Genomic DNA, 12,498 nt, shown 5'->3' on the forward strand with positions numbered 1-12,498 from the left:
GATGCCATTATGAATGCAAGTTCTGAGAGCTTAGTAAATGGACCTTTGCAATCCTGAAGGGCAAAAATTGCTATAGATAGGAGAGCAACCTTACATATTTCCCCCGCCCATAGCCTGTTTCCCACTGCTCCTCTTTTTTTTGGACCGCGCCCTCATTTGGGTAGATCTCAAGGCTAGGGTTTGCTCTAGGGCATTTATATTTGCGCCTTCTGCAGTCAAGCTTGAGGTTAAGCTTGGGGTCGATGACGATCATTCACTTGACAAGCATATGACTGAATCCACCCTCTTTGCAGAGCGTGGGTCTGTTGAAGCTCTTTTATCTCTGAGGCCTCTTGACCATTCGAAGCCTGCCGTCTTCTTAGATCTCTGAGGGTTGTTTGTGCTGGGAAATGATGAGTGATTGCATAGTTCAGATGAGGCCTTCTCTGATTACAGCAAAAAGTTCTTTCGCTCCTAGCTGATCCCAGCGTTTCTGATGATGAAGTAAAAAATTAGTGTTTTGAGATTTGATTATTTCCTCTGTTGTTAACGACACATTGCGTAATCATGAAACACGTTTTATTGAAGTGGTAGGGTTTTTGTTTTGAGCTTCTGTGACGCATAAGAGTGCTAGCACCTTTCTACCCAGAGCAAATGGCCAAGGCAAAGGCACAGAAAAGTTGTATAGGAAGTCTACTTGTGTAGCGATGATTGAAAATTAAGGCATAGAAGTTGGTTTGATGCCTGACGCCCAAGGGGAAGTGCTTGTAGGTAGGAGACATGGTGTTGATGTACCGATGGTAGGAACATCAAAATGAGAACAACATCTCAATTGAGTCAGGGGAATTTTGAAGAAGAAAAATCTTTGTGGGGGGTAAAGATGGTACAGGGTTAAGATGAAAGGATACTTTAATAGTAGCAAGCTAGAGTGCTATTACGGACCTCGTTTAAGAAATGGTCTTCAAGTCCACAAGGAAAAATGAAAGAGGCCAAAAACTAATAATGAGGTATGAAGGTCATGTTTTGAGCAGGTTCTTTCTCTAAACCAATTCTATATATGTATCTAATCTCTAAGATGTGTGCAAATTAAAAATTCATGTGAAATTAGCTTTCCCTAAGGTACAGTTTGTCCAATAAGACTATTTAGTAGTGTGGCTAGTGTAAGTAGATAATAGGATTTGCCAACTGTAGGTAGGTAATAGGATTTGCACGTAGACAACACGATTTGCCATAAAGTCTTCCTTGTGGGTAGGAGGTGTTGATATATTCATGGTAGGAATATCAAAAAGAACGGTAAAGATCTCAATCAAATTAGATAAATTTTTGAAGGAGAAAAAACTTGTAGGGGGCTAATGTGCAAGGATACTTTAATAGTAACAAGTTAAAGTGCTATTATGGACTTCACCTAAGAAATGGTATTCTAAGTCCAAGAGTTCATGTCTTAATAGAAGAACCTATTAAGACAAGGAGTACAAAGTTTTATATATGTAGCTAATCTCTAAGATGCGCAAACTAAAAATACATGTGCAATTTGCTTTTCTTAGGGTAGACTTTGTCCAATAAGACTTCAATAATGTGGCTAATGTAAGTAGATAATAGGATTTGACAGTTTTGCTTGTAGGTAGGAGACATAGTGTTGATGTATTGATGTGCTTGTAGGTAGGAGACATGGTGTTGATGTATTGATGTAGGAACATCAAAAAAGAGGCCAAGATCTCTATTGAGTGTTTGAAGGAGAAAAAACTTGTACTACTTAAGATGGAAGGATACTTTAACTTCAGCAAGCTAAAGTGCTATTACTTACTTCTCCTAAGAAATGGTCTTGCAAGGAAAAAAGAAGAGGCCAAAAACTAATAATGAGAAATGGAGTTCATGTCTTACATTGATTTTGTAATAGAAGAACCAAGGAAGTTGAAAATTTTGAAGTGTTTAAAATTTTGTATATGTAGCTAATCTCAAGATGTGTGCAAATTAAAAATACATGTCAAATTAGCTTTCATTAAGGTAAAGTTTATCCAATAAGATTATTTAGTAATGTGGCTAGTATAAGTAGATAATAGGATTAGTCATAAAGTTGGTCTCGAGAGACTTGGACCTTGGTAGGCCACGCATATCCACATTGATGATTGGCATGGGTAAAATTTTTTAAATATATAATTGTTTATTGTTTTAAAGTGGAGTTCTAATTGAACTTGAGATTATATTGTTGTGAAAGTTCTATGTGACTTGCAAAGGTATAATAAGAGAGCAACATTAATGGTAAGCATAGATTGTAGTCCTTGATTGTGTTCTTAGTGATGCTAAAGCCTTCTAATTAAATGGTTTTGTATATTTTGTGCACAAGGTTATCTTCAATTTTCATAACATTAGTCTTTTTTGGGATTAACAAAAGTTGTTACTATAATTCTATATCAAATAGTAAAGATCGAGACATTGAAAGCACGTATAATCAAAGTGTCGTTGAGATATTGATCTCAACTAGATTTGCAAACAATCGTGACTTGCCTTAGTACAATTGGTTTTATTATGGTTTATGCATAACTAGTGTAGATAGTAGACTCTGTGATAGCCACATTTGGATCACTAGAGTATGGAATAGTTATAGCAGTAGTAACTCATATAGTTAGATTCACACGTGGATTAGCTATTATATTTTATAGTAGGAGAGTACTTTCTCTTATAGGATGTACTCTTTTCTTTTTAGATTATGATTATAAAGAGAAGATGAAGAAAATTCAGCCATCTATCTCTCTTGTGTGTCCTTGCTTATGAGAAACTTAAGTTTTTTTTCTCTTATATTCTCTTTTCGGTATTAGAGTTTTAGTTTATGTAACGAGTTAAAGAGGTAAGAATAAGAGAGTATTTTCATCTCTTTCAAAAAAGACATTATCTCAAAAATCTAGATAAAAATTGCTTCCATGCGTAGATGTTCACACTTTTTATTTAGTGAAAATAACAAAGTTAATACCTATCAAAGATTTATACCTAATGCCATAGAAAGGACATTAACTTTGTTATTAACTTCCATGCATAGATATAAAGACATTTATGACAAGTGATGTTACTTGTTTTGCAAACACTTCTAATGCAATAAAAGATGTTCAGTTGTGGCTTGCTTAGTTTGGTCACACTTTTATTGGCGATTTAATACTTTTGTAGCATCATGGAATGTTAGGATCTTTCTCATCTTGATCCACCACCAAGTTATGTTTATGAAGGATGCATCTTAGGCAAGCTTGCTTGTTGATCTTTTTCCAAGAATGCAATAGATAGAGCTAATCACAAATTGTAACCTATATACAGTGATGTGTGTAGTCTAATGAGTATTGCTTCTTTTGTGAGGAAACTTATACTTTCTTACATTAATTGATAACTACATCAAATTCGATTGGTTTCATCTTATGAAAGAAAAATTAGAGGTATTTTCTCATTTCAATACTTGTTGCTATGGTTGAAAATGAAACTTGCTTAAAAGTTTAAACTCTCTGTTTAGACAGAGGGTTTAGACAGAGGGGAGGAATATATATCTAATGCTTTCAAAGGTTTTTTGACACAAAAACACACTAAGCATCAATGCACAACTCCTTATATACCATAGCAAAATGATGTTACTAAGAGACCAAACATGATTCTCATGGAGATGGTTAGATGCATGATTACAGATCAGCAACTTCACAAAAGTTTTGGGTGGAAGCAATTCTTTCTATTACTTGTGTTTGAACAAGTGTCCTACTAAGGCTTTGTGAAGAGTGTCACTCCTTATAAGGCTCATTTTAATCGAAAAACTAAGATTGAATGCATATGAGCGTTTGGTTGTTTGACATATGTCCATGTGTTAGTACAAAGTAAAACTAAGCTCGATGACAAGGCAATGAAATGCGTTTTTATTGGTTATAATGTTGAAAGCAAAGGTTATCATCTCTAATTCTCTCACTAAGATCATTATTAGTAGAGATGTCCTTTTTTATAGAGGATTCTACTTATCCATTGATGGAATTCAATAAGCATATCTATGTAAATTCTCCATATATGTTTGATGGGTTACTACTTGTGTCAATATCTGTTGATTCTCAGTAGGTTTAGTCTATTGATCCTTATTTGTTTGTAAGGGAAAAATACTAAGGAGTTGATGAACCAACTTTAGATCAGTTGGAAGATACAATAAATGTTGAATGATTAGCAATCAATGAATCTAGGGTGGGTTAGCAGCACCTTACAAGATAAGAAATTATCTATCCCTTTGTAGAGTAGAACCAGATCTAGTGCTCGAATAAATTCTTTAGCACATGTAGATAAACTTGAGTCTTTTGAAGAGGCTCAAGAAAATTTAAATTGGATAAAAACCATGCAAGATGACATACATGTCAGTCAGGAAAATGGTACTTTAGATTTGGCAACGACCACTCGATAAAAAAAGCCATTGGTACTAAGTGGGTTTTCAAAGTGAAGAGAAAGATAGATGGGTCTATTAACAGATTCAAGGCCAGACTTGTTTACAAAAGGTTATGTCCACAAAAAGGGATTGATTATGACGAAACTCTTGCTCCTACTTCCCTTGTGATCACTATTCGATTTGTTATTACTTTCACAATCCATCATGGATAGATAGTGCACTAACTGGACATCAAAACAACGTTCTTGAATAGTGACTTGCAAAGAAGTTTATGTGAGTCAACTAATTGGATTTGCCCAACTTGGCCAAGAATAGAAGGTATGCATGCTTAATAAAGCTTTATATTATTTGAAACAAGGTCCCAGAGCTTGGTACTAGAAGATTCATGCTTATTTGACTAGACAAGGATTTCAAAATAGTCCTACAAAAAGTACTTTATATGTAAAAAAGAATAAGCCAAATTTGCTTCTTGTCATTCTCTATATAGATGTCTCTATGTAGATAACATATTAGTGACAGGCACCAAACAAGGGTTTCATTACAGCTTTCAAAGTTGACCTTACCTTAAATTTTGATATGTGTCTTTTGTGCTGCTTGGATATGCAGTTTATACAACGAGATGATGGTATAGTCATTAAGCAGCCAAAGTACATCAAGTCACTAAAAAGATTCAACATAGAAAGTTACAAGCCAATTTCTAGACTGATGGAACTTGGTATAAAACTTATCTGCAGGATGTTGGTGAACCATTTAACATAATCACTTATTATGATCAAGATGCTAGATGCCTAATCTATTTGTACAACTCATGGCCAAACATATAGTATGGTGTGATAACTTTCAAAGCTCATGCATTGCCCATGCACAAAGCATTGGAAGGCAATTCAATGTATCTTCAGATACTTGCAAGGCACTCAAGAACTTGGATTGTTCTATGCCAAGGGACGTGGTTTAGAACTGCAACCTTTCAATGATTCCAATTGGGTAAATGATTACAATACACGACAGTCCATATGTGGCAATCCACATGTGGAAACTGTTTCTTTCTTTGCAATTCATGTATAGCTTAGCTAAGCAAGAAACAACCAACTGTGGCAATATTATCCTATGAAACTGAATACAAGCAACATTCTTTGTGACAATTGAATGTGTATGGTTGAGAAGATTAATGGAGGATCTTTGTGTTCCTTCAAATATCCCTACTCCTATGCTCACTGGTAGTCAGAGTGCAATGGTAGTTGCAAAGAATCTTGTTTTTCATGCCAAGATTAAGCACACTGAAGTGCATTACCACTATGTCAGAGAGAGATTGTATGCATGAGAGATCAATATGATCTATTGTAGTACACATGATAATGTGACATTTTTTTTAAACCAAAGCCTTATCACATGAAAAATTGGAGGTCTTCTACAAAGCTTTGGACCTCTTTCCTCTTAGAGATTGTCTCTATAAACCTCACATTTGTACTATAGGAAGATTTGTTAGATATTTGGTAGTACTACACTATGAGATTATGAAGTTATGCCATTGGCACTTTAATCCTATTGGGTTTTTTTCCATGGCCATCCAAGTGTGAATAGACACCTTGGGGTTAGCTAGTACATAAGCAACCTTATTCCTAGTTTAGGGTTTCTTTCTCATTTGTACTTTCTCTTTGTACTTGTAGAGAGCTTCCATCTCTCTTCTTTGAGCTTGCCACTCTCTCACTCTATAGCCTTGTGTTCTTGTTATTGAGCATTGTGTGTATGCGTATGTTTCATTTTGTGTATGTGTGTGTGCGTGTGCATGTGCACGCCTATGTTTCATTCTATGAGGCAAGGAGTGTGGACCTTAACTATCAACAAAAGTTATACTCTATGGTTTCAATGAGCCGAGAGGACAATAACAATAACAATAGAGAATAAACACTCTATGCATGGCATTTTAGCATCGTCAAAGAGTCGATCATTAAAGTTAGGCCTTGGATTGTTCTAGCATGTTTCTTTTTGTGGTTCTATCAAATGGAGATTTCTCCCATGATCAAACCCATGCAATGAATCTAGTGATGCAATATAAGAAACCTTTTTTCTTGCAAGTTCGTGCAATGTGTTATACCCCCCTCCCCCCACCCCCTCTGGTTTCCCTCAAGCTCTGACCATGTCTCTCTCTCTCTCTCTCTCTCTCTCTCTCTCTCTCTCTCTCTCGTGCCTTTTAATTTTTCCTTTGTATTTTAAACTTTGAGAGTCGATTTCATGGAAACACTAGGATACACAATGGTTGTCTAACAACCTCTGTGAAAAGTTTCCACAAGACTAAGTATTCTCTTTGTGGTGGTGTTACACGAAAACCTATTGTGCTAGTGCAATGGTCTTTTACATGTGCGCTATGCTTTTATTTTGGTTAAGTTAGCTTCAATTTTTGTCTTGTAAAAAGTTTCTACCGGAGTTCTTTTTAAAAGTGAGCAAATCCACATGCCAAACCACATGAGTGCTTAGAGCAAGAAGCACTAGATCAAGGCAAACTCCTTTCTTAGGTGATAATTTTTTTAAGGAAAACGAGGCAATGCCAAGTGGATGAGCTACACAAATTAAGCCATTTACTAGCTATCGAGCTTTAATAGAAAATCAAGGAATGGCATGGGAAGATAGGTAAGTTCATTAAAGGTTAAGTACTAGAGCCGAATTCTTAGTTGTGATGTAAGTTGGATTGCTCATGATGGAAAAGACACACAAATAATCCTTTGTTTTTTCTTAAATCATGTTGAAACATATTGCATCTCATAACATGAAGAATGCATTAAGGAGACAATTTTACTAATCTCATCTCATCATAGTCCAAGAAATAACTTAGCAATTAGTGTTTTTATTTGTTTGTGTCTGTGTCCACTTACATACATATGTTTAAGTAATGTACATACATCTTTACACATACATGTATATCTTCACACATATATATGTACATGTACAGACGTACGTATGTACATACATATATTTGTGTATGTGTGTGAGCATGTGCACACTATTCATGAACTAGAAAAGAATTGATAATTGTCTTCTCTTGCTTTATATCCATTGAAGCAAGCCTTTATTGGGACCATAGTTCCTTTGCACTTCATCCCTTAGCGAATTTGTTTTCATCAAGATGAAATCAAAGCTTTATTTTCTAGTTAGATGTTCTCCTTTACATTCACCAATCGAACTTGCAAATGCAAATCAATAGAAAAAAAGTCATGTAGAAAAGATAACAGACTCTACAACTACTTGTTCCAGGCAACCTCATCAAAAGCTATTACTTTCTGTTGTTTAGTATGCCCTCAAAACAGGATGTTTCACTTTCATGCAGCCCCTTGAAAGGCAATGTAATCTATAGACTTTGTGAATGCCCACCCTAAATACTTAAATGCAAACACTATTTTGTGACTGCACATGAAATTCACTTGCACGTGCGTGTGCACGTGGGTGTAAATTGAGCGCTTTGTCCATGCCTGGGATATACAACAAAGCATATCCTTAGCTCTGCTTGTCACATCATGGCGGCCCCCATTCCGAAAACAAATAAGCCTCATGCCACAATAAACTTAACACTTCAAAAATAGCATCATAACAAGGTCTGTAAATTAGGAAAATCTTGAGCTAACAACTTTAGCAGCTTTACTATAATTTTGTCACATGGTAATCGACCCGAAATGAGGGAAAAAAACCAGAAATTCTCTTTGATGGCATTACAATGCCCACATAGTATTTTGCATACCCTGACATCTCTGTAGGACTCAGTTCAGAGTAACAGTCTGAAAATAAAAGGAAATCATACCAGCAAAGAAAAATATTAGCATTATTTGCTCATGCATGCGTGTATGCATACCTGTACATGTGTGTGTGCACGTGCATGTGTGCGTGTATGCATGCCTGTACATGCGTGCGTACATGTACACGTGCATATGTGTGTGCACAGGTGAGTGTATCAGAATGTAATAGCAGACTCGAGCAAAAGCAAGGGTCCGCCTCAAATGCAACTATATGTAACACCCACATTATGGCCATGCTGCACGCAAACAGCTTCTGGGAAAATAGTTTAGAAAAATTAAACAGAAAAACTACCAACTTTTTTTGAATTTCTTAATTACCTTCCACAACCCATCATTGAGGTAATGCATATTGTCAACACCGATTCCTTTATTGATAGATTTTCTGTAAGACCGCATAGTTAGCTATTAATACATGTTCTGACAACAAATCCCACAGCACATACATTGCTCCATTCAAATGTTTAGCCTTTGAAATATGAGCCCATGGCAAAGGAAATCTTACTTCAGCTTTTAAAAACACACTAACTTAAGCCTCCCAATCAGCAGGGTTTATATGCTCTTATCTGCCAACGTTCCCATAGACAATATATAAATTTTACAATATAAATTTAGGAACGAGAAGCATTTAATATTTTTGTTGCATTTCTTACATGTCCTTGGCAGACATCTTCGTGAAACCAATAGCAAGAGCATGTTGCTTGCCTTCTGCCATGATAGCCTGTATAATTGCACCAGATCAGAGACTCTCTCTCTCTCTCTCTCTCTCTCTCTCTCTCTCTCTCTCTATCTATCTATCTATATATATATATATATATATATATAGAGTGCCAAAATAAGCTTTTGAGAAACCAGATTTACCTCTATTGAGGACATCTACTAGTCATGCCAAGAGCTATGACGATAACATTTCTGGATAATCTGGATGTAACCCAAAAAAAAGGAAGAAAAAATCCCACCAAGAAGAAGCCCAGTTTTACGTTGACCAGAGTAGAACTCTTCGAGTCTTACAGAAAGGTATGTGGGTTACCTTGAAGTCCCAAAGGACTCGAAGACTATGAGGACCAAACAGCATTACAAATCTCTTCTAAGCGTTGTGGTGCTTGGTCACAAAGAAACAAGTGTGATGTGGCCTATCCGTTAGCACTACCTCCTCAGGATTCACCCAAAGTTTAACATACGTCGTTTGAAATAATTTCTAGGTAAGAGTAATGAGATTATCCCAACGGCGGAAATTCCCAATCTCGAGGACAGAAATGGTCTAAAGTCAAGGCTACATGGGAAAAAGCACAGAGTTTAAAGAGTGCCTTCATCAATTCAATGCTAAAGACATCAACGGTTCTTAAGGGGAGAACAAGACTAGTTATAGGTCTGACTCTAGGTTAAGTTAATGTGGCACAAACAAGGTGGGTAGAATCATTAGGTACAATACGTACAAAACATGTTCGGTATGCGGAAAGTACTAATAGGATAAGGCACGTTAAGTATGCCAATCTTTTCCTAGTTTGAGTAGTATAAATATAAAATATAGTATGCCAATCTTGTCCTAGTTTGAATATTATAAATATAAAATATGGTAAATTGAAAACAATTGTGTACACAATGCGTGCAGACTGGATGGAAAAGCATATGAAACACATGGATGAGGCATAGGGGTTGCCTAATAAGGTCTAGAATGAAGAGGAACTTCAAAATTTATATACAAGGTTGTGCATTTTGTACAGCGTACAATACACTCGTATAGTATGCATGCGGTACACAAAGTACTGTGGATCAGAAGATTGCATATGAGTATGGAATGCAAATATGGGTGCAAAGATGGGACAACGGGGGAAGTAACCTATAGCCCAAAGCCCAAGGCTTTAACAAGTCTAACTTTGGGTTAAGCTAACCTTGGCGCAGATATTACATCCCTAATTGAGCTTAAGACCAATGTTAACCAGCGGGTTAGGATAACCTATTGTTAAGGGGATGCAGGTTAGGATTAGGACTTAGCCAACTGTAGAGGCTAATAGCACGCGCCCACGAGGCTGATGAGGTCTGGATTGGCCTTGGGTCAATCAAAGGCTAACTAGAGGCTAATAATGGCCTTGCTGGTAGCTATGGCCAATCCCATTTCCAAGAAACAAGCATACACAAGCCACGAAGCCTCTGAGTGCTGCCCTAGAGTCGTATGAGGCTGTGAATAGGCAGTATAGGGTTTCACAAGCGGCTTCGTGGCAAGAGGGGCAGCATGTGCAGGGCGTATAATGGCAGTGCTGCAGGGCGCCCTAGGCATGATGGATGAGCTTGCTGCCATACAGTATGGGCAGGCTCTGTACATGGCCGTACAGGGTACGGACAGGCCTACATATGGCCGTACAGGTGCGGACAGGTAGATCTCATGCATGGGTAGGACTCTAGAGCTGTGTGGATCATGGTGAGGGCGGCCAGCAAAAGGAGGACCAGCCCGTTTTGGAAAAATCATGTGTGCATATGGCTTTCCCTATTCTTGAGGGTACAGAAAAAGCATGGGTTCCGCTTGCTGCCCCTGAGCGCTGCACCACCTGCTGCCTCCTACACCTCCTGCAAACGCCGCCATCATTGCCAGCTGTACTGTTGCAGCTTCTGGCACCGCTTCTATCACTAGTATTGGATTGCCACCGCCACTTGTGTGCCACCAACAACAACCGGAAGAATGATGTTTTGGGCATTTAGAACATTGACCTTTATGCAGACTCCACCTGTGTTCCTCGTATGCGACCTTAGGAGCTCGGGCATGGAACTTGGACTAGGACTTGCATTGGAACTTGGATTTTGGACTTGGACTTGATTAGACTTGTATCTGGATCTGGACTTGGATTTGATCTAGATTTGGATCTGGACTTGGACTTGGACTTGGATTTGGACTTGATCATTGGATTGGAAATAGAACTTGGACTTGGACTTGGATTTTGATTCATTGGATTTGGATTTGGATACTACTAGCCCAGTGAGAGATACTTGTGGGTCATCCCCGTGGTGTGCTTGGCATCTTAGATCTCATGCCTTATTCCCTTCTCTCTCTATATCTTTATTTCTTGGACACGTCGTTGAGTCTGTCACTGCACGCCCCACGGGGCTTACAGGAGAAGAGAGGCCGTGTATGACCATGTCTTTGCAAAGATGGATTTTGGCGTAGATGTGTGCGTGTGCGGGACAGTCTAGATACTGCTAGGCATGCAGAGGTCATCTGGAGCCTAGTCATACAAAGGCTATACGGTCCGGAGCACTGCTGTTCATCATACAGGCTACGTGACATCTGTCCGTCAGCACGGGCGTGCCTGAACAGCAAGGGGCATGTACTTACAACAGGTCACACAGGTATGTACAGGGTGCATCTGTACAGTAGGGGCGCATGCATGGAGAGAGAAGCATATTGTCTAGAAAAGTGTGAAAGTGTTATTTTAAGACACTTCCACAAAAAACATACATTCAATTAGGGTTTCTCCCTTTTACAAGTTTTAAAGCACGCTTTTCCAAGGCTTTGCTTTTCAGCCCGCTTCCATAGATAGAGACTGAGGCCTCCTCTTTCTTCGCTTGCACTTGGAAGCTTGTAAAAATGTGGATTTGAGGAGCACGGGAGCACATACCAGCCCTCTTCTCTTTTGTCTTGAGCAACTTGTTGACAAACGAGACGAAAGAGAGAGCAAGCTGCTGTCATTTGTATGGGGGCCCACCTTGAAGAAAGAGAAAAATACTCTCGATACTACTCTTGTAGCCGGAGTGCCCTTCCAGGTGTTAGCCTTGCTGGATCAGGATGAGGAGAGAGATTGTGTTTTTTTTCTTTCCATCTAGGATGGAGATTGTTAAATGTGGCACGCAGGAGATTATTCCTAGCACTTGGCTTCTCTTGGATTGTGGTTGTGGATTGCTGCAGCCAATCCTATGAAGAGTCAGCCTTTTTTCAGCAACATTGTCCGTAATGCTAGGCTCCTTCTACTTGGGCAGATTCAGAGGACTCCTACACTCAAGCTATCACCATTTGGTCCCTTCACCAGTCTTGATTGGTGTTTCACACATTGAATGGAGCCAACGTGTGAACGGGATTTTCCACATAAGAAAGCTGAAGCATTTACTCGCAAAGTTTGGTCTGAAAGATGGCTACAGAACATAGAGTAGCATGGGACTTTATTCATTAAGGTGGCTTATAAGGTTTATAAGTCAATAGGTTCACACATCATTAAAGTGTGGCCAGACTTATTATTATTTGGGCCTGGATCCCTGGACAGAGGGAGGTGCTTAGCATAAACTTGGCCAACAAGCTGGAAAAAGCACAAAAGTTGATATTTTTGGCAAAACCACTTTTGGCAAAAAGGGAAAAAG

At 38.3% G+C, this 12,498-nt stretch overlaps 1 protein-coding gene and 1 non-coding gene across 4 annotated transcripts in view; one reads left to right on the forward strand and one right to left on the reverse strand.

Annotated features, from left to right (window-relative positions):
- The first annotated feature begins 380 nt into the window (after positions 1-380).
- LOC147631882 (small nucleolar RNA snR60/Z15/Z230/Z193/J17) lies at positions 381-469 on the forward strand. Its single transcript, XR_015267439.1, has one exon. It is a non-coding gene; the product is annotated as a small nucleolar RNA snR60/Z15/Z230/Z193/J17 (small nucleolar RNA).
- Positions 470-7,810: 7,341 nt separating this feature from the next.
- LOC147631883 (uncharacterized) overlaps positions 7,811-12,498 on the reverse strand; it is a 59,444-nt gene continuing 54,756 nt past the window's right edge. For 2 of the 3 annotated variants that reach the window (XM_086808445.1, XM_086808446.1), the window contains 3 exons: positions 8,808-8,875; positions 8,476-8,539; positions 7,811-8,139 (listed from right to left, as the gene is read on the reverse strand). In XM_086808445.1, coding sequence (XP_086664571.1) covers positions 8,122-8,139; positions 8,476-8,539; positions 8,808-8,875 — 150 coding nt within the window. In that variant the 3' untranslated portion in view covers positions 7,811-8,121. Of the gene's footprint in view, positions 8,140-8,475; positions 8,540-8,659; positions 8,721-8,807; positions 8,876-12,498 lie in introns of all 3 variants that reach the window. The other variant, XR_015267364.1, reaches the window with a different exon arrangement.

The sequence above is a fragment of the Cibotium barometz genome, chromosome 14 (genome assembly GCF_041138505.1).
Source record: "Cibotium barometz isolate CiBa-2024 chromosome 14, ASM4113850v1, whole genome shotgun sequence".
Lineage (NCBI taxonomy): Eukaryota > Viridiplantae > Streptophyta > Polypodiopsida > Cyatheales > Cibotiaceae > Cibotium > Cibotium barometz.